Source organism: Saccopteryx bilineata, chromosome 2 (genome assembly GCF_036850765.1).
Source record: "Saccopteryx bilineata isolate mSacBil1 chromosome 2, mSacBil1_pri_phased_curated, whole genome shotgun sequence".
Lineage (NCBI taxonomy): Eukaryota > Metazoa > Chordata > Mammalia > Chiroptera > Emballonuridae > Saccopteryx > Saccopteryx bilineata.
This window is the reverse complement of record NC_089491.1, coordinates 247,786,953-247,809,579: the sequence shown is the minus strand read 5'-3', so window position 1 is coordinate 247,809,579 and position 22,627 is coordinate 247,786,953. Positions and strand designations below refer to the sequence as shown.

Below are 22,627 nucleotides of genomic sequence, written 5' to 3'. Positions count from 1 at the left end.
AACAAAGGGGGGTTCAGAGGCCTGAATCTGTGCACAGGCAAGCCTCAGTTCCTTCTGCCCCAACAGAGGCTCTGAGTACCACTTTTCCTGAGGTCAGCACCCACTAGGGCCATGGGGACATATGTTGATGGACAGTCAGGACTAAGGGGACCCAGGACAGCCTGTGGGGTCTCTGCAGAGCCTCCCAGGATATGAGGGGAGAGGTCACGGAGGTGGGGTGAGGCCACTGAGGCAGACTGGAAACAGGGTCCTGGCTCCCTGTTCTCTGGATACCACAATGATGGAAGAGTGGGTCAAAGCAGGGCAGGGATAGGGACATGGGATACTGCACAACATAGTGGCAGACCTTGTCCAGAGATGGCCCTTGGGAGTGAGTACAACCATATCAGGCCCCATTCTCAGGACTCAGACAGGAATTGTGACATGGATCTGAGTCCTAAGACTTGGACAGCTAGTGATCTTCCAGGTGATCTGGATAACAAAGATATGGCTATCCCAGGATAGCTGTTTGCATGCAGGTTCTAGTGCCCGGCTCCTGCCTCCTTGACCAGCAACAGCGCAGGGCAGATGCTCAGGGGGTACCTGAGCCCAGCCCCACCCCCACCTCAAGCAGCCTGATGTGTTCTTGAAGACAGTTGTCCACTCGGCGTCCCGTGGCTTGGAGTCCTCATTGGGCTCTCGCTCCCAGCCCGAGTGGGGCACAATGACCTCATGGGTCAGTGTCTGTAGGCCATGGTCAATGATGACCATCTTCAGGGGCTCGTAGGATGACAGGTTCCAGAGTGTGCCTGTGGGGCACCATTGACCAGCCAGTGCTGACCATGGGCACTGCCTCCCTACCTCCCATGTGACCCTACTCAGGACCTGCCACACCCTCAATCATGTCCCAGCTCAGACCAGAAGGTAGAAAATGACAAGAGTTATTAGAGGTCCTGAGTGCACCCTGTGACCTGGGCATACAGCATCCACCACTGGCTCCCAGTGAGGAGGGGCGATGGGACCTAGAGGGGCTGGGACACAGAGGAGCAGCTGGCAGGGAGCCTGGGGCTGAATACAGTAGGTGCCTTCTCTTCCCCACCCCTTCCCAGCCACAAAGACGGGTAGGACTACCACTCCTGGGGCCATACTGTGGTAGTCATGTGACTCTGCCTGGCCACTCAGGTTCCACAAGGCATAGTCCCCACCACTGCCCTATTGGGAAAGGGGCCAGGTGAGGGAGGACTGCCTATGGGGCCCAGTGCCAGCCCCACAGGGGCAGCAGAGTCAGAGGTAGAGATAAAGGATTTTTCATGGTGTCTAAGCCCGATGCCTGCCCCAGCAGCTGGGACTCCTGACTAAATGGGGTGCTTTCCCAGGGGATGCAGAGCAGCCAGGTGCCACTCACCTGTGACAAGCTCGCGGACTTCATTGTCCCGGGCGGCCCTCAGCAGGCGCACCAGGGCGGGCACACCGCCACAGTCCCGGATGGCGGCCTTGTTGTCAGTGTCTCGGCCGTAGGAGAGGTTGCGCAGTGCCCCACAAGCCCGGCGCCGCACCTCTGCCCTTGGGTGGTCCAGCAGGGCCACAAGCAGTGGTAGTCCCCTCAGCTGCCTCACGCGCCGCTTGACACCCTCATTCTCAAAGCAAAGGTGTTGCAAGTAGGCAGCTGCGTTGGCCTTCACGGGGTCCACCGGGTGCCGCAGCATGGCCAGGACCTCAGGCAGCTCAGGGTCCCGCCAACGTGGCTCCTTGCGGGTACTGTCGACAGAGGGCGAGCGCCGCACCACCCGGTCCAGGCTGCCCAGGCTGCCCCGTTCTGGCTGGGCCAGCGGTGCTGTCGTGGCTGGGAATGGGGGCCTCTCTTCCATCAGCTCACCACTATCATCTGCCACGTCCTCATAGACCCTGTCCAAGTGAGCGGGCACATGAACATGCTCTTGTTCACTGCTGGCCCTGCCCAAACTGCCCCAACAGACTCCAGGGAACATGAACCCACAGAAAGTGGGGCTGGGCCTAGAGTGTTGGCACTTGGCCACAAGTACATGGGTGCTGAAAGAGTGATATCCCAGCCCAGCAAAAACTGACTCAGAATCAATGACAACCAAACCCCAGCCAACAGTTATCAGGGCTTGCATCCCTCCCAGACAGGGCTTACTCACTCCCATCACCAGCCAGTGTCCCCCGATCTGAGCTAAATGTGTTTCTGTGAAACATCTGTCCATGTCTGGAAGTTCCACCTTCCCGTGAGGCCCATTTCTGGCTGGTGCCAGGATGTCAGAGGAGAAGGTGATCCTCTTTTCATGTGGCCATCCTGATGGGCCCATCTGAGGGGCATTCAGACCATTAGTCCCCCAGGGCACAGATGTCCCTGTGGGTTGTCACCATCAAAACCACTTCCCAAGGGGGAGAGACTGAGGCTAGGAGGGGCCGAGTGACTTGCCCATGGTCATGCAGCATCCTCCAGACCCAGACTGTGGTCACGTTCCCACTCTACAGATAGAGAAACTGAGGGCAGAGAGGACAGAGCCCAAGATTACACTAAGAAGGACCAGGAGGTCTAGGTTCTGGTTGCAACTATGCAGAGGGGAAATTGAGGCCTGGGGAGAAGCTGGGGCTCAAGCTCAGAGAAATACCCTGAGCCTTGTGGAATCCTGTCCTCAGGGCCACCTCCCTAGAACAGGAGGTGTTAGGCAAAGCTTCTTTCATGTCCCAAACCTGTAGGGAGAGCACCCATTGCAACTTCCACTATCCTGGAGCCTATCCTTGTGGCTGTCCTTGAGAAGATGGAGGCCAATTCAAACTGACATGTGTGACTGATTTAGCTCCAACAGCTAGACTACCTGTGGAATCTCTGGAGGCGATGGCCGGGCACAGGGTGCTCACCTAGCACGAAGGCCCCGCCCACAGTCAGGCCTCCTCCTTGTGGCCGTGCCATAGTCAGGCTCCAGCTCCGGGCCACCCCCGTCATCGGCAGCCAGGCTGCGTGTGTCATCCTCCAAGCCATAGGGTTCTGCCTGGAAGCGCTCGGGTTGGGAGCGGCTGGCCGGTGGCACAGGCTCAGGGCCCTCGATGAAGGCTTCACGGCGGCCCGGCAGTGTGAAGCAGCCATCAGCAGGGCCAGGGCCAAGGTGGCCACCACGTGGGGGCCGCACACCCAGCCCGCGGGACAGGCTGCCATAGCTGGGAACGTCACGGGGCTCGGGGCTGTCAGGAAAGCCACCCCCACTGCTGAGGTAGGTTCGAGAGAGCGTGGCTGCCGGGCCACCCCCACGGAGTAGGAAGTGCCGGTCCAAGGGGCCATCAGCAAAGGGCCCTAGTGGGGGGCCACCATCCAGGAGGGGGAGGCCATCTGGGCCCATGGGCACCTGGCGCACTGTTCGTGTAGTCACCGTCTTGACCGTCTTGGTGACCTGGTGAATAAGTAGGCAGCCGATAGGCTAGGCACCCTGAGAGGCCCGGACACTGCCCCACAGGGCCAGAGTGGCCTCAGTTTCCCACCCAAACAAGTAGCCCCCAGGAGGCTGGGACATGAACACACCCGACAGATGAGACAAGTGTGGCTACATAGCCCACGTGCCAACCACATGGGCCTGGCCATACCTTGGTCTCCGTGCGCCGTGTAGTGCCGTCTTCTGACATGACAATGGACACATGGGAGGTGGGTGTGCCAGGGTCCTCCTCTACCGTCACTGTCTCCTCCAGCACCTCAGGTGCTTCTGGCATCGTGGCCAGTGAGACCTGGCTGCCTGGGCTCTGCTCCTGGGTGAGGGGTGTGGGTGTTGGTGGGAGGACCCAGTGTTCACTCCACCCTAGAGTACAAGTAGGTGCTGGCCTGGATGCCAGCAATGACTTAATCCCCACGCCCAGAACCCACCAACCCTAGGGGCTGTCTCAGCACCAGCTGGTGAGAACAACAGCATGTTCTTGCTTCTGAAAGCCCAAGAGCTAAACCTGCCCTGTTGCCCTATCCCGAGGGGGGCCCCAGGGGCTGGCTCCCATTCCGAGGCCTCCTGAGACCAAGGTGGCAGATCAGGTCCAGGACCCCAGTGGTGAAGTTTTGGGCAGCCGTGTCTTAGCTGCAAAGCCTGACTGCTGTTGGCTTCTGGAAGCCCAAGAAGGCCAGGTGGGACCTGCTGGATTCTCTTCAGGTATCCTGGGCCTCTTCCTGCCCCACCTCAGAAATGCTGAGTACAGAGGCCTTGGGTTGGCAGTTTCAGTACTATTCACTGACCCCCTATAGCCACCCAGGCTCCTACTATCCCTACAGCCAACCAGACACCCTCGCAGGCCAGAAATATCCAGCTCCCAGAATGCCCTGTGCATTCAGAGCACCAAAATACCCTCACTCCTTCCGGCCCAGATACTCTTGGGGTATTGAGTGGGCAAGGCTTGGCCTACTCTTCCTGTACACAGACAGTAAGCTCCGACCAACGGGGGCCTGGTTTGTCCTTGATAAGAACACCATGTCCCCTCCCTGCCTCTCCCCCTGTCCCCATCCCAGGTCTCACTGACCTTGGCCCTCAGCTCCCAAACACCTGCCTCATCCTCAACCGGTGCACTTGCCCCCTGCCATCATCCCTACAGGGGATGACCATGGTGGAACTGAAGGCAAGATGGCTCTGGACAGAGGCTCTTTGAAGGCCCACATACCTATTGGCCAGTGGGGAAACTGCAGCTCAGGGAGAATAGGCCAGCCCACAGCAGAGCTGGGCCAGACCCTGGCTGTGCTGAGTGGCACAGGGACCAAGAGCCTACCCCTGGGTATCTGACCACATGGGTCTCCCATACAGCACTAACATCTCAGGATCAGCATCTGGCCAGGATGGGTAGGGACTGAAATCCAAGCCATGGGAGGAGGGCAATGGGGAACACATTCCTGAGCAGCCAGGGCTGGGTCAGCAGAAGGGCAGGCTCTGCTCCGTGACCCAGGCCCCATACCTTGCAGGATGGGTCCCCTGCCTGGGCCCCAGGCTCCTAAAGCCTGCACAGACATGAAACTGAGGCCCAGAGAAGGCCATCGGCTCCCATCCACAGCTTCCTGGCATCAGAGCCCTACTCTGGCTCCTGTTACTGGGTCTTGGAGTTATGAAAGGGCAAGGTGACCAGAGCTGCCTTCAGGACCTGCCTTCTTAAGTCCTCAGGGTGTGAGGTCTTCCCAGGTTGGGGTCTTGTCCTGAAGGAATGCTTGAGCTCCCCAACTATGCTACTGTTGAGGTTCTGGGTCCCTACAACCTCTTCAGGGGTCCAGGGAAGGGTCTGAACCAACATGAAAGGACAGGTGCATTTCTTGGGCTCTGGCAACACAGAAAGGAAGATGCCACAGGAGGTACACCTGCACCCCATCCCATGCAGGAGAACACATCTTTTATAAAAGGAAAATGGGGGTCTGAAAGAAAGAAGATCTACCCAGAACTTCACAAGCTGCTAATGGGGGAATTTCAGGCATCCATATAGAAGACAATTTTGCAAAGCCTTTTAGCTCCACCTCACCCCCTGTGGGCCACAGCCTTGGCTGTCACCTTCTGTCTTGGGATGCAGGTAGAGTGCCTGCTGGAGACCAGGCCAGGAAGGAGGAACACTGTTCCCTGGGAAAAAGAAGTAAATTGAGGCCCAGAATAGGACACCCTGATGGGCTGCCAGGCAGAGTGGCCTGAATGCTTCTCAGAGGGCACTGGGGAGCCAGGACAGTTCTGGAACAAGAGAAGGTTCAGAACAGCCTGTCACTGCTGAGGCCCTGCCTGCGCCATCCGTATTTAGCAAGTGCAGGAGCAAATGTGTGGCAGGGACTGAATTTTCTTTGCTGGGCCCTGGTGGGGGGTGGGGGTAGTCAGGCATGGAGGAGCCTCAGGTCTTGCTCTGGTAGCTGCAAGTGTGGAGGAGGGGCAAGAAGCAAGAATGACACGAGGACCAGGACTGTTGCTCAGGACACTACACTGCCAATGGAATATGGCCCGTCAGTAGGTTTGCATACATTTACATATATTAACACTCTCAGAGAAGAGTCCCTACACCCTGGCTGGGACTGTGGGAGGCAGGGAAGCGTATCTCAAACCCCAATGCTACTCTGCAGTCCAGCTTATTCCTCTCACTCTGGCCTGTGGTGACGTTCTGACACAGTGAAGTCAGGATGAGGGGATGGGGCGCCCATGAGAGCCAGGGCCCTCCAACAAAGCCTGACAAGCCTACAACATCACCCACCAATAAATACCCAGTCCAGGCAGCCCTGCATTGTGATCCTGAGGCTCCAAGAGCCCCTGCTGGCAAATGACCTCAGGGAGCTAAAAAAGGGTGATGACTTCACCCAGGCAGGCAGGCAGGCAGGAGCCTGAGTCAGCCAGAGATCATGGGAAGGCCTGGCCCCCATTACATATGCTTGGGCACACACATGCAAACAGAGACCTGGACACACACTTGCAGGTACTTGGTCGTTCTGACAGGAACACAAGTATGTATGAGCACCCAGCCTGGCCCACAGGCCTGAGTAATTGGTGTGCTCTCCTAAGAGCACTCACTGCACAGTGCCCGCAATCTCCAGAGGCACTTGCATGTATGCACACATCCTCGTCACCTCCTCCTGTCTTCCAGCATGTGTCCAGACTCCTTCAACCACCACCCATGCATCCACTATAGGGGTCTCAGAGCTAGTAGCAGATGGAGGAACTGAAACCTAGGGTAGGGAGAGGCCCAAAGTCAACCCATGGCTTGGGCCTCTGCAACACCCTTGTGGTGGGGACACGATATCATAAGCTGATGACCAGAACACAGTTGGTGCTCAACAGGAGCAATGACCAGTGAATGTGCCTGGATCCCTGTCTGCTCTAGGGCCCCATGTCCTGCCCATGTCCACCTGCCCAGGCCAGCCTACCCTCAGGGAACCTTTGCCCTGCAGTCCCAGTTTCCCCCATTTCCCCAGACACTGGCACCCATCTGGACACACCACCTCCAGCCCTCTCCACCGTCCCAAATCCTGCCAAGTCTTGTCAACTGTATCTTGGCACCCCTTCTCCCGCCCTGGCCTCATCCTTGCAGCTCTCACTAGGACCACTGCCCAGCTTCCCATCACCCACCTCCAGGGTCCAAATCCATTCCAGGATATTCCTATCCATGGTCTACTTGGTCCATGGCCCATAGGCTCCAGCCTGGAGAGAGGCTGCGGCACAAGCCTAGGGTTTTCCACAAGGTCCTTCGAACATATGAGAGGAACCTGGCCCAGGCCTCTGAGTGGGAGCTGGAGTACCCCAGAAAGGTGATGCTCTCAAGAGGGTACCTGGAGGTACAGAGCTGAGCACAGCAAGAAGCCCTGGGCCTTGTACACACCAGGGGCTCAGCTTCTTCAAACAGAAAGAAGAAGAACCTGGGTTGTCATGGCTGTAGCACAAGCAGGAGATGGTACCAGTCCACCTTTGTGGCCAGATGTGAGATAACACATAGAGGGATCACCACCTGGGCAAAATCCACAATTGTATTTGGGATACATGAGGAAAGGGACAAAGGAAACAAGCCAAGTTGTAACGGGGAGCAGGCTGGATGGTGGTCCCAGAGGCATGGATCTACCTGCACTGTCTGCACTTGTCAGATAAGAACCCATGGTCTTGAAGAACAAACCATGGAACAAACACGTGAAATGGGTTAAGGTGGGACCCAACATCTGGCTCCTGCCTGACCAGGCGGTGGCGCAGTAGATGGAGCGTTGGACTGGGATGCGGAGGACCCAGATTCGAGACTCCGAGGTCACCAGCTTGAGCACAGGCTCATCTGGTTTGAGCAAAGCTCACCAGCTTGGACCCAAGGTCGCTGGCTTGAGCAAGGGGTTACTCGGTCTACTGAAGGCCCATGGTCAAGGCACATATGAGAAAGCAATCAATGAACCACTAAGGTGTTGCAACGAAAAACCGATGATTGATGATTCTCATCTCTCTCCATTCCTGTCTGTCTGTCCCTATCTATCCCTCTCTCTGACTCTCTTTCTGTCTCTGTAAGAAAAACAAAATAAAACAAACAACAAAAAAATCTGGCTCCCATAACTCCTGGGCCAGGCCCCCTGAGGGCATAAGATGGGTGCTGCTGAATGAATGAACAGAGGGGTAGAGGAGTGACAGTCCCCTCCCACCAGCATGGCCGTCCCAGTTGGACTCAAGGACAAACCAGGCTGGCATTTCCCACCAGGAAGCAAGCCCTTGGCCACCACAGACACCCTCTCCTTTGGTGCCCATGGCTTCTGCCCAGCCTGGTAGACTGAAGCTCTCTCCTCCTGCCAGGGCACAAGCTTATGCTGAGTGGCAGAGAGATCAAGGGAGCAGGCTTGTGAGGGACAGAAGGCAGAACTGGCTGTCACGTACATCCCCAAGCCCAGCCCACATCCATTGGCCACACTGTGGCCCAAATCCCCTCAATTCCCCCAGTGGTCCCTCCATCTCGAGTAGTCAGTGACCAGATCCTGGGGGCTACACCAGGGATACAGAGCAGGCAGAGACTGGCTGTCCCAGGAGGCAGGTATGTGGGAGACCCACGTCCAAGCCCAAGGAGAGCCTCGTGCTTGTTCCTCTACTCTGCCTGTTTCCGAGCTTGCTACTGGATCCCGCCCCCTCTGGGCAAGAGTGCAGGCTACCCACAAACCTTCCTCAGCCCTAGTATTGGAAGGCTGACTGCCCGGGTTTTCCTCAGAGACCCCACCCGCCTCTGCACGTGGGCAGGGCCGTCCTCCACCCCTTCCCTCACGTGCGCTGCAGCCACAGACCAGCTTCCCTTAAAGCTCCCTCCGGAACCTCCTTTGCAGGTCCCCCGAGTCGGAACCCGCTCTGGGGCTTTGGAGGGGAGGGGAAGCCCAGCGAGCTCCTGGGAGGAGGGGGACCAGCTGGGCTTCCCTTTCCAGACTCGGTCTCCCTCCTGCACATAGAGGGCTGCTCCGGAAGGCCTTCGCCTCCCCGCCCCTGTTGTCGGCACCTGTCCTGGGCGTTGGCCCGGGGTGTACCCACTGGGTCCCGTCCCCGCTCCCAGTGCAGGGCCACCCCGCCCAGAACCCCCGAGCATTGCACAGCCTCCAGCGCTGCGCTCACTCCGCCGCCCCTCCCGGCCGGGGCCCCACGCCGGCCCGGAGCGCAGACAATAGCTGCCTCCGGCCGGCGGCTCCAAGGAACAAAAGCGGGTCCTCCCGGGAAAGCCGGCGCCCCGCCCTCCGCTACTGATCCCGGGACCGGCCCCCAACGCACGAGCAAGTTCCCTCCAACCTGTCTGAGTTCGGCCGGCATTGGGCCGGCTCGGGAGGCGCGGGCCTGAGGTGGGGCAGTGGCGGTAGGTCCAGGCTCGGCTCCGACGCCTCGACCGCTCCGGCTCCGGCTCCGGCTCCACGGACTCGGTTCCCCGCGGGGGCGGATCCGGCGGCGGTCACGGCAAGCAGCCAATCGCGCGGGGCCGCACCCAGGCGAGGCGGGGCGGGGCCGGTGGGCGGGTGAGGGCGGGCCGGGGTCTCCCCTGCAGCGGGTCTGGGTTCCTGTCCTTCCCTGTACCCGCCTTCACAGAGTGTGTGATATATTTCCTAATAAGTGACTTGAGCCTAGTCCCTTTTCCTGGACTTTGGTTTGCCCCCAGTAAAAGAGCTCACACACCCCTTCCCCTGTAGAGTTGGGGAAACAATTCTGGCAATGCACAGGCCAGAGTGGCCATGGACAGAGTGCAGACACCCTCAAAGGCATTCAGTTTCCTCTTGCTATGGAATGGGGGCCGAGGAGACAGTAGTTACAACGATGACAGCACTGCAAGGTCTCTCAGATCCGGCTTCAAGCCCCTGCCCATCTCCAGAAAGCCCCCCTACCAAGTAAGTGATCCCACAGAGCTCAACCCAGACCTGGCAAACAGACCTGCACTGACCCACTTTGTCTTGGGTTTTCTCTCTCAAGACACAGGCCCAGGATCACTTCATCCTCTGAAGTGTCAGAGCAGATCAAAGGGAGGGAAAACTGTAGGGTGAAATGCCTGAGACCCTCTCTCCTCCATGCCTTTGATCTACTGGGAAGTGGTGGTGGTGGAGGGGTTCAGAATGGTGGCTTAATCAGGCTGCACTCCCCCCTCCTAGAAGCCTAGTGAGAAGGTGCAGACACACCCTGGGGAGTCTGGCTTTGCTGGAAAGAAATGTAGACATGGGAAGGGCTAGGCTGGGACACCTCTTGGGTCTTACCCCACAATGACAAGCCAACGGCTCTAGCATTATCATTGAGGTTACTAGGCTTAGAAAAACAGAGCTGGGGCCGGCCAAGGGAGAATCAATGTGCCAGAAAAGAGAGGAGGCCTGCACCTGGCCTCCTGCCTCCTACCTGTTTTTCCACTGACTCCACTTAGAAACTGAGCCACCACAGGGTTTCCTTTCTTCCACAGCATGCCGTGTATCTAGATCATGATCAAACACTCTGGGCGTTCACTGAATGTCCCTCTGAGCCTCAGTTTTGCCACTTACACAGGGGTGAGCTGACCTAACCACTGGTCCCCTGTATCATCTATGGCAGCCCTAGGTGGAGCAGAAGCAGGAAGACTGGGGCAGATGCAGGAGAACTGGACCATTGCCCTGAAGAGAACTTGACCTGGATGCTTACTTTGGGTTTGTTTCTCTCTTCTCCCAAATTCCACCAGCTGCTGGCGTCCTAGCCCGAGCCTGGCTAGGTCCCTAAAGTGATGCCCCCTACTCCCCAACAAACACACTGGGTGAGGGCTAGGCTGGCTTCAGCTAGCCCAGCTCCAGCCAGGTGTCTGGATGAGGGGACCGAAGTTTCCTGATGGAGGATGAAGGGCAGACAGCCGGGACTGTGGAGCAGCCAAAGGGGTCATAGCAGCAGCAGCTTCTGGCCTCTAATCCCCAGGCCCCAGCAACCTGCCTTGCTACCAGCTCCCAAACTGTGCAGTGCCTGGGTCTGACCCTGAAGGACAGCTCCAGATAGCCCTGTGGCTCAGCAGGTAGGTCACTAGGCACCTCATCTGGATCTGGAAAGCAGGTTTGGCTTTGAGGCTGCTAGGCCTGGACAGCCAGATGTGGCCGCACCTCCCCCAGCATCCCCATATCCACCCTGCCAATCTAGCCACCACCCTGGGAACAGACTCCCATCTCAGCCTGAGAAAACCAATTTCCTCTTGAGACAGAGAGAGAGAGAGAGAGAGAATGAGAAAATCGAAGGCAGGCTGGGAAAGCCTTGGATGGGGAGGGGCAGTGGGCAGAGAGGGGAGGTGGCCTGAGATCTCCCCTACACAGCCCTCAGGAAGCCAGGGCAGCTCCAGGCCATGGGAACATCTTCCCTTGAGGGCATTAACCCTTGGTGGTGCCCTCCAGATTGAAGGCCTAAGCCTTTTCCGTCTTGGGAGGGCTGAATAGAGTGCCTGGAGCCTGAGGAGTGGCCTCAGGGTCATCGGCTGTTGCTGTCCCCATGTGGCCCAGATGGGCTGTTCTGCCCCCGCCTCGATTTTGGAGGTATAGGCCTCACCTTTGGAGGGCTCAGCAGGACCAGTGAAGAGAGGGTGAGCATGTACGAGGGGACACATCGAGAGGAGCTTAGGCTACCAAGTTTAGGAGAGCAGCCCTGCTGTCCTGCCCAGGAAACTGAGTAACCTACTAGAAGGATCCTCCAGGGTCACTGTGAGGAACCCTGAGGACTCAGCAGGTCTCTGCCCCTAGGTCTCTAAACCCAGTAGTGAGAAGGGACCACAGTGGGAGGCCTTCAGGGTGGGCCCTCATCCAGGGACCCTTCTCCCAGCTCCCTGCCAGGTCCTTGGGAAAGCTCCACCCTGCCTGTCCCCCACTCCATGCCTCAGTTAATAATGGGAACCCAAATAATCACACCAAACTCCAGGACTCCCACATATCCTCGTCCTGCCTCTACCATCCTGTGAGCAAAGTGCTTTTGTTACTCATCTGCAGGTTAGGTACGGGGCACAGTGGGTAGAAGGAGGGGTACTGGCAAAGTGACTCCTGAGCCTGCAACCCAACTTCAAAGTTCTCAGGGCCTGGCCACAGAGCAGACAGGGTTCCATACCTCATTAGGGCTGATCAGGGGCCTGAGACCAGTATCAAGATAATAGCCAGTGGAGAAACTGACCTCCTAGGTCACCCTCTGAGCTACAGGCAGAGCCCAAGGCCTTGCTTAAGCCTTCCCCTGGAGCTGACCCACTAATGCATGCTATGAACAATACCATGGCAGGGAGACTCCAGGACAAGCAAAACACTCAGTGTCACCATGCTGACCACTGAGTTGACCAAAACAGACCCTGTCTAGCTGCCTGGGTGCTGTGGGTTCACTTGAGTGGAGTGTGCTATTCTTTGGGTCTGGTTATGTCCTGCCCATTCATCATGTGGTACCCTGCACACCCAAGTGAGATTTCTAGTCCCTTTGGAATCCCACTTTTTTCTCCTTCCCAGAGGCCCCCGGAGGTCTTATAATAAGCCAATGCATGCTGGCTTGTGGCCCACCAGGGCCCCTTGATTGTTTTCCCACTTGGCCATTTTATCCTTCCTGAGTCAGGGGGCTGTTACCTGCAAGACCAGCTGTTGCCAGGCCATCGGCAGGGGCTGCCCACTGCCCACGCCACCACTGCCCACACCAGGCTGCTGGGCACACTCCAGCTGCAGGGCAACATGGCGCCGTTCCTGCTCTAGCGCTCGTGTCAGCCGCTCGAAGCGAGCTTCCTGCTCCTTCACCGAGGCCAGGATGCTGGCAGCCGAATGCACGTTGCAGTCCTCCATGACCAGGATGCCTACTAGCTGCAGGCAAAGCAAAGCAAGATCAAGGTAGGGCCAAGGCAGAGGCCTGGAGAGGCCACCATGGGCCCCCTGCCTGCCCCACTCACAAATCATACAACTCACTTCTAGATTGGAGCATCCAGCTCTCTCTAGAGAGAAGCGACATTAAATTCTAAATTAAAAGCCATTAATCTGAGGCTGGCCGGAAGCAGCTGGCTCCTTCCATGCGGGGGGTGTGGGGCTCTGACCCGAACTCCCCTGCTCCTTGGTAGGCCCAGCAGAACCATGGACTGTGGGTGTCCCAGAGTCAACTCAAAAGAGCTATGTGACCAATGCTCAGACCTCCCAGTGCCTCTGCTGCCCACAGCACATACCAGCTCACTCCAGTCTCATGGGGCCAGCCCAGCCCCATCTCACTGAGGTGAGTGCTGGGGCCCAGAGAGGGTGGGGGACCTGTCCATAGCCACACAGCCAGTGTGGCAGAGCCAATGCACCAGTGAGCAGGGAGGGAGGTATCACTCCATAGCCACCAGGTGCTGGAGATCTAGGCCGGCACAGGGGTAACACTGGTCTACAGACTAGTGATCTGGCCTCCATTCACAGCTCTGCTGGCTGGAACAAGGGTGATGTCTCCTCACACAGCAGAGTGAAAACCGAGCACAGCCTGGTTGCAGTTCTGTGCCAGAAATGGCCCATGTGCTTGGCCCTGGATCCAGAGGGAGGTTGAGCGAAGGGGTCTGGGCTACCCAGACCCAGTGTACTGGGAGGGTCAGGCCTCCCAGGCCCCAATCCAGTGCTTCCCCTGAAGATCCCAGGGGATCGGGTGGAGGTGGCATGGCTTGGATGCTGCAATGACGAGCCAGCACTTTTCCTTACCACATACTCCCTGGCTGCTCAGCGTGTTTGTTTTTCATGGGCAAAAAGCAGAAGGAGTGTTTGGAGTTCGTACCCAGCCACACGGCAGCACGTGGGGTACAGACCATGTGGCCACATTGCCAGGCACTTAGTGTGCCGCCTGGTGCCAGTGCTTCTCAGGGCCTCTTCCTGGTCCAACTCACACCAGTCCACTGAGGCCACCTCTGCTGACCACCTTATTCTTCCACCCACATAGAGCCTGAACTTAGAGACACAACAGTGTAGCAGCACCTGAGAAGGTCCAGCTCTGCAGGGCAGAGCCAGCTGCAAGAGCAGAGCCCCATAAAGGAAGGGTCAGTGCTAGGCTTGGCCACACTGATGCTGGCTGGGCCAGGAACACTGTTGGGGTCACGGGGCACCTTGAGTTGAAAGGATACGACAGAGTCCAGTCCACTGTGACAACTGGGAAAACCGAGGCCCAGAGAGGAAAAGAGGCCATTGTAGCTCCCAGAGCTGCTCTTCATTTCCCTGGCACCAGTCACACAAATAAACTGTCAATGTGATCTGGGGGCAGTAAGGTCAGCACAGTGGGGAGAATGAATTGAACTCCTGCTGGGAGAGGTCCTGGCATCCACAGGAAGGTGGGGATACAGTGTGTGAGGAGCCAACCAGGTCCTCTGGCCAGCAGGGAATAAGGGACAAACAACATGGCATGTACTCATCCATCGGCATGCAGCCCCCTATGCACATCATTGCCTGGGGTCTCAGACACACCTGCCTGTGGTGGCCCAGGTCTTGTGCACAGATCAACTAAGCTGGCTGCCCATGTGAGCATTGTGGGTCCTTCCTCTCTCAAGGGCAGCACAGGGCAGGGAAGAGGGCAAAGCAGATCAGCCCTCAACCAGCCTTGACTGTAGCAGGGAAGTCTCAGCTGAGCCTCATGGCCCTGGGCAGCACATATGATGGGAAGGTGTGGCCCAGCAGGTGATGATAAGGACCCATGGGATAGCCACTAGCCTCATGGCCAGGAGGTGGCTTCCTTCCCTCCTTGTGCTGAGACATGGGTTCCTGACTGACCTCAGGCTTCCCCTCTCCCACCTAGCAGGGCCAGGCCTACACTGCAGACCTTGGGGACAGCAGGCCAGGGGGCAGCCTTAGCCTCCAGCTTTCCTGCCCTGGGCCCCCAGCATGCCACAGCTCTCAGATCTGAGGAGCCCCCTGAAGGGGGCCCACTTGCTCTGGCTGGGGCTGGCTAGGGGCCCAGGATTCTGAGACTAGTGAGAAGGCTGCCAAACCCCACACTGACCTTTCCACTACCCAGTTCTCTCAGCTAGAGCTAAATGACTGTGTGTCTCCCAGGTAACACTCTAAAATGCCAGCCAGCTTGAGGGTAGAGTGCCTGCCCCACAGCTGCCCAAAGGAGAACAGAGACCCCGGGCCCTGGGCCATGCTCTCTGCTCCAGCCTGAGGGTTCACCCCCTGCCTGTGAATGAGGGTGCTGACTCTTGCCAGCTGTAGCTTCGTTACCTTGGTGGCCTCAGGGGCAGCCCTGGCATATGCAGTAGGCAGACTGCTGGCTGGGGGCATTGAGGAAGCAGGGAAGACCCAGGCCCACTCTCCTGACATGGCAGCTTCCCCAGGTCCCAGGTGTGCAATGCACATGTGCGCACAGGTGACCTAGGCCATCACCCCAGAGGCAGTTTTTCTGATAGTAACTCAAAATGCTATTTTTATATTAAAACAATAAATATGTAATGACATGAAAGGCAAAATGTGCATGAATTTTTAAGATTGAACATGAGACTTCAAAGACGTTTTCCCCAGCTGGGCCGTGGGCTGAGGCCCCAATCCTGGGTAGTGGTGGGTACCAGATTCACTCCTGCTCTGACCTGGGAGACTCTGGAGGTAGGCAGGGAAGTGCCACACCGTGGGACCTCAGCTGACCCTCACTCTCCTCCCTGGCTGACGCCTGCAAAGCTTCTGTTCACTGGAAAAGGGCCCTGCACTAATTGCAGGGCAAACCTATCACGACCCCACCCTGACCCCAGCCACCAGCTTTGCAAGTAACTTCTCACCACACATGCTATCCTGCCCACGGAAGTAGTTTAAAAGAAGACAGGAACAAACATGCCATCCAGAGATAGTCTTGCCGGTCTCATGGCAGGAGTGGAGGTGCTCAATGTGGGGAAAGCCTGTTCAAGATTGGGCACCCAGAAGTGACCCCAGGTGGATGGATTGGTGGGCAGATGGAAGGATGAAGTACAGAGGCTGGCTAGAAGGGGAAATGAATGAACCAGTAAATGAATGATGGACTGCCGAATAAGTAGGTTGTTCTATGAGAGGATGAGGATGGATGGTGGGTGGGTGGATAGGTGGATACATGGGCAGTTGGTGATGGATAAAAGGATGGGTGGAGAATTGGAGGTTGGCTGGAGGAATGGGAGGTTGGCTGGAGGAATGAGTGAATAGACAGTTGGGCGGATGAATGAGTGGACATGTGGGCAAGAGCAAAACTCTGAAACACTGCTGGGAGGAGGGAGCCTGCCCCCGAGCCTTCTGGGCCACAACTGCAGACAACATACTATCAGGAGAATGAAGGCCCCATCATGGGAACTAGAGGAAAGATAGGGGAAGACACTGACCCTTCCCCTGAAACCTAAGCCCACATTAGATGTCTTCCTGCTGACCCAGACATTCCTCCTCACAGGGAATACAGCCAAACCCTACTCCAGAAAACTGAATTATGGGGCCTGAGGCCAATCTGAGTTGAAGAATTAGAGGAATTTCCTAAGGGTCAAGCCAGCAGGGGGAGGGAGGCAGGAGGCTTGGGCTCTCATCCTGACCCCTCACTGGCCATCTGTCAGTACACTGCCTGCTTTCCATCCTCCATGACAGGAGAGAGGGGACTCAGCGCCAGATGAACCTCCTTCCACACCCCCATCCATCTAGATGGGGAGGAAGTGGTGTGAGCAGGAGCAGAAGAGCAGAACCCAGGTCTGGTGATGCCACAGCCCTCTCTGCCAGAGGACGTCGTGTCCGTGCCGAGCACTGCCAGCCTGGAGACTTGCTCCCTACACCCTGGCCAGGCCTTGTGGGGGCCCACGTTTGCTGTTGTCCCCTTCTGTGGTTACAGCCATGGGAATAGCTTTGGTCAGTGTGCAGGGATGCACACTGTGCCAAGGCTGGGGACAGGGAAGGAGCAGGAGGGCTGGGGCATGGAAGTCATACAGGGAGGAGTCCTTGTCCATCTACCGGTCCCAGCCAGGAACACTGGGTCACTCCCAGTCAGTGCGGGGCCTGGAGGGCCTGGGCGGGAGAAGGTTGTTCTCAACCTTAAAGCCTGCAAGAAACTGCCAAGGTAAGACTGACCAGCTTCACTTTGGGAGAACAAAACATTTCTGTACACCCAAAATAAAAGCCATGTACTGTGGTTATAGTTTGTTTTTAAGCAACACTGATTACAGTAGCACATGTAGAGAAGGTTTCAGATGACAGACAATAACTTTACTTCTACACTGTGACTACATCATGGTGGAAGCTGGCGAGGGAGATGTGGGGGTGCATCACACTAGTCTCTATTTCTGTGTGTTTATAATTTTCCATAATAGAAAGCAGAAGAAAAAGACAAAAAGACAACCAAAAGACAATCAACACCTTGAGATCAAGTCTTTGCAACATCTATCTAGAAGTAAAGTGAAATCCTGTGTCTATAGAGTGCTCTTATGAATCAATAGGAAAAATCAAAACCCCAACTCAAAGTAGGTAAAGGTCATGAACAAGGGATGTGGGCAGAGAAACAAGATGTAATGAGCGTGGAAAAACTGTGTCCATAATAAGCTTGTGTACAGAAGAAAGACTGGAAGGAGTTTGTCTCAGGTTGCGGTGGCTCCAGGCCCCCTGGGCTGTGCCAATGTTCTAAGAGGAGCATGAGCTCCTGCTATAAGCAGACCCTAAGAAAGAAATGGGAAAAACAGACACCACTCCAGCTGGCAGCCAAGTGAGTGAGAAAGCTGGGGAACTCAGCTCCCCAGGGGCCTGGGCAGTGCCAACTGCTGCCCAAGGGAATTTTCAGGGAGCTGGATTTTCAAGGAGCTTGGAGAGCCATAATCACATTCAGCCTGGAAATTAGGTTTCCCCAGCAGAAGAGACGACCCCTTGGTTACCTTGTTCCTGCCCCTAGGCTGCCCACATGAACCTTCAGGAGCACACATCCCATGATCACATGGAGGACAACTCCCATAAGCAGGTAGAACAGTCTGGGGGTGCTCTTCCCAAAAGGTTCTTGCCCTGTGCTGATGGGGCACCCTAGGTAAAGCACTGGTCAGCCCCAGGGCAGGGGGCCCACTTGGCAGGTGATCCAGAAGGACCAGAGGTGGTAGAGGGGGATGTGATGCAGGAGGTTCAGGGTCAGTTCCAGGCAGGGACACTTCTGGGGGCCCAGGGAACCTGAGGTCTGAGGAGCTGAGAGCCTAGGGAGGGGACCGGGGCTGAGGAGTGGCCAGGTGACTGTAGGTCAGACTTGAAATGGCAGGCTGGGGATTGTGAGCATCCTAGCTGTTGCCCCTCCTGCTGTGAGGATCAGGACACAGGGAGTTGCTGCCAGAGCCCCCTAAAGGGTCTGGGCCTGAGATTCCCTCTGGGCCAGGTCACAGACTATGCTCCCTGTGCCAATTGTGGCAGCCCTCAAGTCTCCCTGATTCCTAGAGACCTGCGCATCTATGAGGACTCCTGGGACGGAGACATGCAGCAATCCCCCCCACCCTACCTGGGCTGGAATCCTGAGCCGCTCCCTCACTGCCCTTCCTGTTCCTGCCCCAGACTGCAGCTGCAGCCCAGGCCTGAGGGCTCTGCCTTGTAGGCTTGGAGTGTGGGTATGGGCAGCGATGACCCACCTTCTCTGTGGTCCATACAACAGCCAAGCCCATGGGTATGCCAAGGCCCCAGGATTGGGAACCCTAGGGCTCAAGGCAGAGCTGGGGGCTGGCAGTCAGTCCCCTCTCCACCTGTACCGGCAGCCCACTCACTCCAGCCCCAACCATGGGGGAGGGGCTGGGGCATAAGGGAGGGGTAGAACCCCAAGGTGCTATACAGTATGGGGTCAGCTGGCCCTGGCTCCACTGCCTCGCCTACCAGGCAGACAGTCTGCAAGACACCAATCCCTCCAGCAGAATCCTTCTCATCAGCGCCCCCATCTCAGGAATAGCAGAGCAATACGATGGGGGGATGGTAGTTAAAAGTGTCCCAGTTCAGAGACCTATGCCACTGCATTCTGGAGTGATCACAGGGACGAAGGTATTCCCAAGGAGCCTGAGGCTCACAGCTATGCTGGGACCAAACCCAGACAGATCTGACAGCAACCAGGGTCTGGGAGCCCAGCCTCCACTGGGGAGCCAAGGGCTCTATCTGTGAGATGCTCTGGTAGCCCCACCGAGGCACAGCCAGGGCAGCTGTCCAGCCAGGCTGAAGGCTGAAGGCGGAAGCAGGGCAGCGCGGCTATCGCTCTCGCTGGCTACTGGCCTATGCACACCAGTGCCCTTGCCTGGAATGCTCCTTTTCTCCCACAGGGTGGACCCCCTTCTTCCAGGCCCCCTCTGTCACCATGGCAACACACAGGCTTCTCCAGGGGGACAGAGCCTCTTTGTGGTGGTACAAAGCCTCTTTGAGGGGCAACGGGGTTACAGCCCCTTGGAGCTTGTGCCCAATAAGCCTTTGGGGAGTGAGACAGGGCCCCTCAACTCACTGCCCCCAGTACAGAGTCAAGAAAGTTGGGGCAGAAGAGTCTAAGTGCTAGAGGCTGGAACCCACTCCCCTAGATCCACCTGCCCTTGCTGTCCACGCGAGTCCCTGAGATGAGCCCCATGGCACCAGAAAGTGGCTGTCAGCTGAGGGCTGGGGGATTTCCCACTGTCTTTCCCATCACTCTGACAAGCAGTGTATTCCATCCATCTAGATAAACGGAGAAAGGCACAGGCAGCAGGGAAACTCCCACTTCACTGGAAACCAGGCACAGGACCCAGTGGGAACTGGGCTCAGGAAGTCCTTGGCGCTGGCAGATGGGGACAGGCAGGGCAGATGGCAGGAGGTCTGGGGCCAGGGCTGCTGAAGGGACTGGACATAGTGTCTGGCCCACTCCCATTCACTGTCCCTTGCTTCTCCGGCCTGGCTTCCCTTGCTGTGGCAGTCCCCATCTTTGCCTGCCTGTCCTGAGGAGAATTCCGCCAGCCAAGCTGTATGGCCTGGCAGAATTACTGCAGCCATAATCCTGAGATAGGCTTGGACAAAGGGGAACCTTGCTATGCTATGGCATGGCTTGCTCCAGAGTTGGGGAGGTGAGACTCTGAGGGCAATGTAGGTCCAAGGCATAGTGACATGGACCCAATGCAGAGTCCCTGTCCCCCCATCTCAGAGTGTCTACCCTATTTGTGCCCTAGCTCCACAGTCAGTGAAGCTCACCCCAGCAGGCACACTCCCCCACCCTACCTCCAGGCGGCCCCAGCCATGAAGCCCCTCCTCATTCTAGCCCATGGGTCCCTCCCATCTGGCTGCTGCTGACCAGGCACTTGGCAGTACCCCTGCATTTGGGCCCCCTGCTGAGCTGGCCCTCCCCAAGCGACCTCAGTCTGACCCACTGCAGCCTTGCTAACTAAGCCCCTGGGGTGGGGCTCACAGGCCCCAGCAGCAGCATAGGCTGGAATGGCTCCAGGACAGATTCATCCCTTTGTGGCCAGATCCACACAAGTGCCAGGGCGGGGACAAGGGGCAATCCTGATACAGCAATGCCCCTGTGAGTTAGCAAACATCCCCTGCACCCCCATACAGGCCCCTACTTCACCCTCCTGGCCAGCTTTCCCATCAACATTCCTCCTAGTTGCTGACACTTTCAGGCAGCTGGAGGTGCCTGTACAGACCATTATTAGCAATACCCAGTCGATCCTCCCCACAGCCCTGGGAGGGAAGGAGTTGCTGGGGGGAGCCCAATGTTGCCCAGCCTAGGACCTTGCCATCCAGGGAGATGGGGCTCAGCTGAATCACCTGCAGCCCCTAGAGGTTCTCTGGGAAGAGTGAGATGTGTGGGGAAAGTGGCCCTCATTCCCTCATCAGAGAACACTGGGAACCCAAGTAGAGACGCTCCACTTGGCTTCACCTGCATGACACTCACAGCCCAGTGCAGGGGACAGGGGACAAGCAGAACAGGTGTCAGGAAGACCCTCCAGCTGCTGTGGGCAGAGGCAGACTGGCCGTGGCTGCCTGGTTCTGTATGGATCAGAGGGCATTCCCTGGGGAGGGCGGTTCCAGGCCTTTCCAGCCTTGCTCCTGGTTTGTTCCATCAAAGAACCAGGTACCTTTTTGATCTGCTTTTGCTCAGTGTCCCAAGTGGCCTCTGGCCAGCTCTAGCTCCTTGCAGGGGGCCCCAGGGACACCCTTTCCCTTCCAGAAACCGAGCTGGATGCCAGCCTTGCTGCTCCTAAGGCTGAGTGCCCATGGCAACAAGTCCAGACACCACCAACCTCCAGCCAACAGCAAAGTTTTGCCTTTCATATGCAAATGACCCAGTGGGACTGGGCCGAGGGCTCTACCCTACCCTCACCCAGTACAGACTTTAGGCCCTGCAGTGTCCCTGTCTAGCTTCCCCAACCCACACACATATCCCATGAGAGCCTGCTGGGAGCCAGGCTTGTCTGTGGCAGAGCACAAGGAGGAAGAAACACTGTAGAAGGCCTGCTGACTGTTTTGGGATTTTCTAAAACCTACCTGCAGTACACACGTGCAGCCACCCACACAATCACACATAACATGTGTGCATATTATCTGCTCTGTATGGCTACTAATGAACTTGCCACAGCTACCACGTGGGCCCTCTCCTGCCCCACCAGAAAATGGGTGGTAGGTGGCCTGACAGTACTGACAAGTCCTTGTGGGAAGGTGAAGGTAGAGTTATGGTTCTTTAGCTACTGTGGCTCCTAGTGAGGATCAGTGGTCCTGGGTAGACCCCATTATTACCCTGAACACCAGACAAGGCTGCCCCTCTACCAAGACGCCAGGCCTGCTCCTGACAATATAGTCTACAAGCAGCCTCAGCCACCGGTCTATACTGGGGTCTATCTGTGACAGGTGGAGGTGGCTGGGCCACGGACCCTAGACAGAAGCACTCAGCATGCACAGACCTCCTGGAGCACCCCAGCACTCTGGGCAGATCCTGCCACTTTTGGGAGGCCCAAGAGAGAGCTGCCTTATACTGAAATATGTTTAGTGTATTTATTAGCACAGATATTAGGGAATAACTGATAAGTGTTCTCAAACGGTTCAAGATAGCAATAAAATGAAAGACCACAATGAAAAAGAACGATCATAAATGAGGAAGATCCTGTAGAGATTTACAGGGAAACACACAGAGGCAGCAAACAGCTGACAGAGCCCAGCAGAAAACCAGGATATAGTGAGGTGGCAGAAAGCACACTCGAGGCAATCCTTCCAAACCAGCAGAAAAGGATAAAGAGTTATTAAAAGAGGGAAGACAGGAGATATGAAAAAAATGAATCCTGAGCCAAGCTTCAACATAACAGGATACACCGAGGGAGAATGAATAGACATGGAACCCGAAGGAAAGGTCAGAAACTGCCCTCAACAGAGAAGACCTCTGGCAGGGCTGTCATTGTCAGGGTAGGAATTCAGCTTTCCTTTCAGAACACAAGCTGAGAAAACTGTGCACAGGTCTACTCCTGGAGTTTTACTATTCACTCTCGTTAGGTTGCTGTTTCCTCAGGCTCCTTAAACATGTGGTGTCCACTCTGCAGCGCAGGAGGAAGCCTGCTAGCCTGCCGTCCCAGGCCACACTGAGGTCTGGGTCACGTTCTCCACCAGGCTGCCCACAGCCCTGGGCGATCTCCATCCACAGATGTAAGCTACAGCACCCGCTGCCCACGCACCACCTTCCATGTTGCAGACGCTCATTTTTGGTGAGAAATAGCTGATAGTTTTGTGAAAACAAACAAAAATACCTCCCCTCCTTAACTCGAGATCTTTAAAAAGATTAACCTAGTTCTGAAATTACCTTAAGGAGACATCATGGTGAAG

The 22,627-nt window shown here is 56.7% G+C and overlaps 1 protein-coding gene across 6 annotated transcripts in view; it reads right to left on the bottom strand.

The window, feature by feature from the left end:
* ARVCF (ARVCF delta catenin family member) overlaps window positions 1–22,627 on the bottom strand; it is a 52,051-nt gene that overhangs the window by 7,634 nt on the left and 21,790 nt on the right. For 2 of the 6 annotated variants that reach the window (XM_066259837.1, XM_066259838.1), the window contains exons 3-7: window positions 12,491–12,718; window positions 3,580–3,738; window positions 2,863–3,389; window positions 1,385–1,884; window positions 605–788 (exon numbers count right to left, since the gene is read on the bottom strand). In XM_066259837.1, the coding sequence (XP_066115934.1) occupies window positions 605–788; window positions 1,385–1,884; window positions 2,863–3,389; window positions 3,580–3,738; window positions 12,491–12,718 (1,598 nt within the window). Of the gene's footprint in view, window positions 1–604; window positions 789–1,384; window positions 1,885–2,862; window positions 3,390–3,579; window positions 3,739–9,188; window positions 9,314–12,490; window positions 12,719–22,627 lie in introns of those variants that run through there. The other 4 variants (XM_066259841.1, XM_066259842.1, XM_066259840.1 and 1 more) reach the window with 3 other exon arrangements.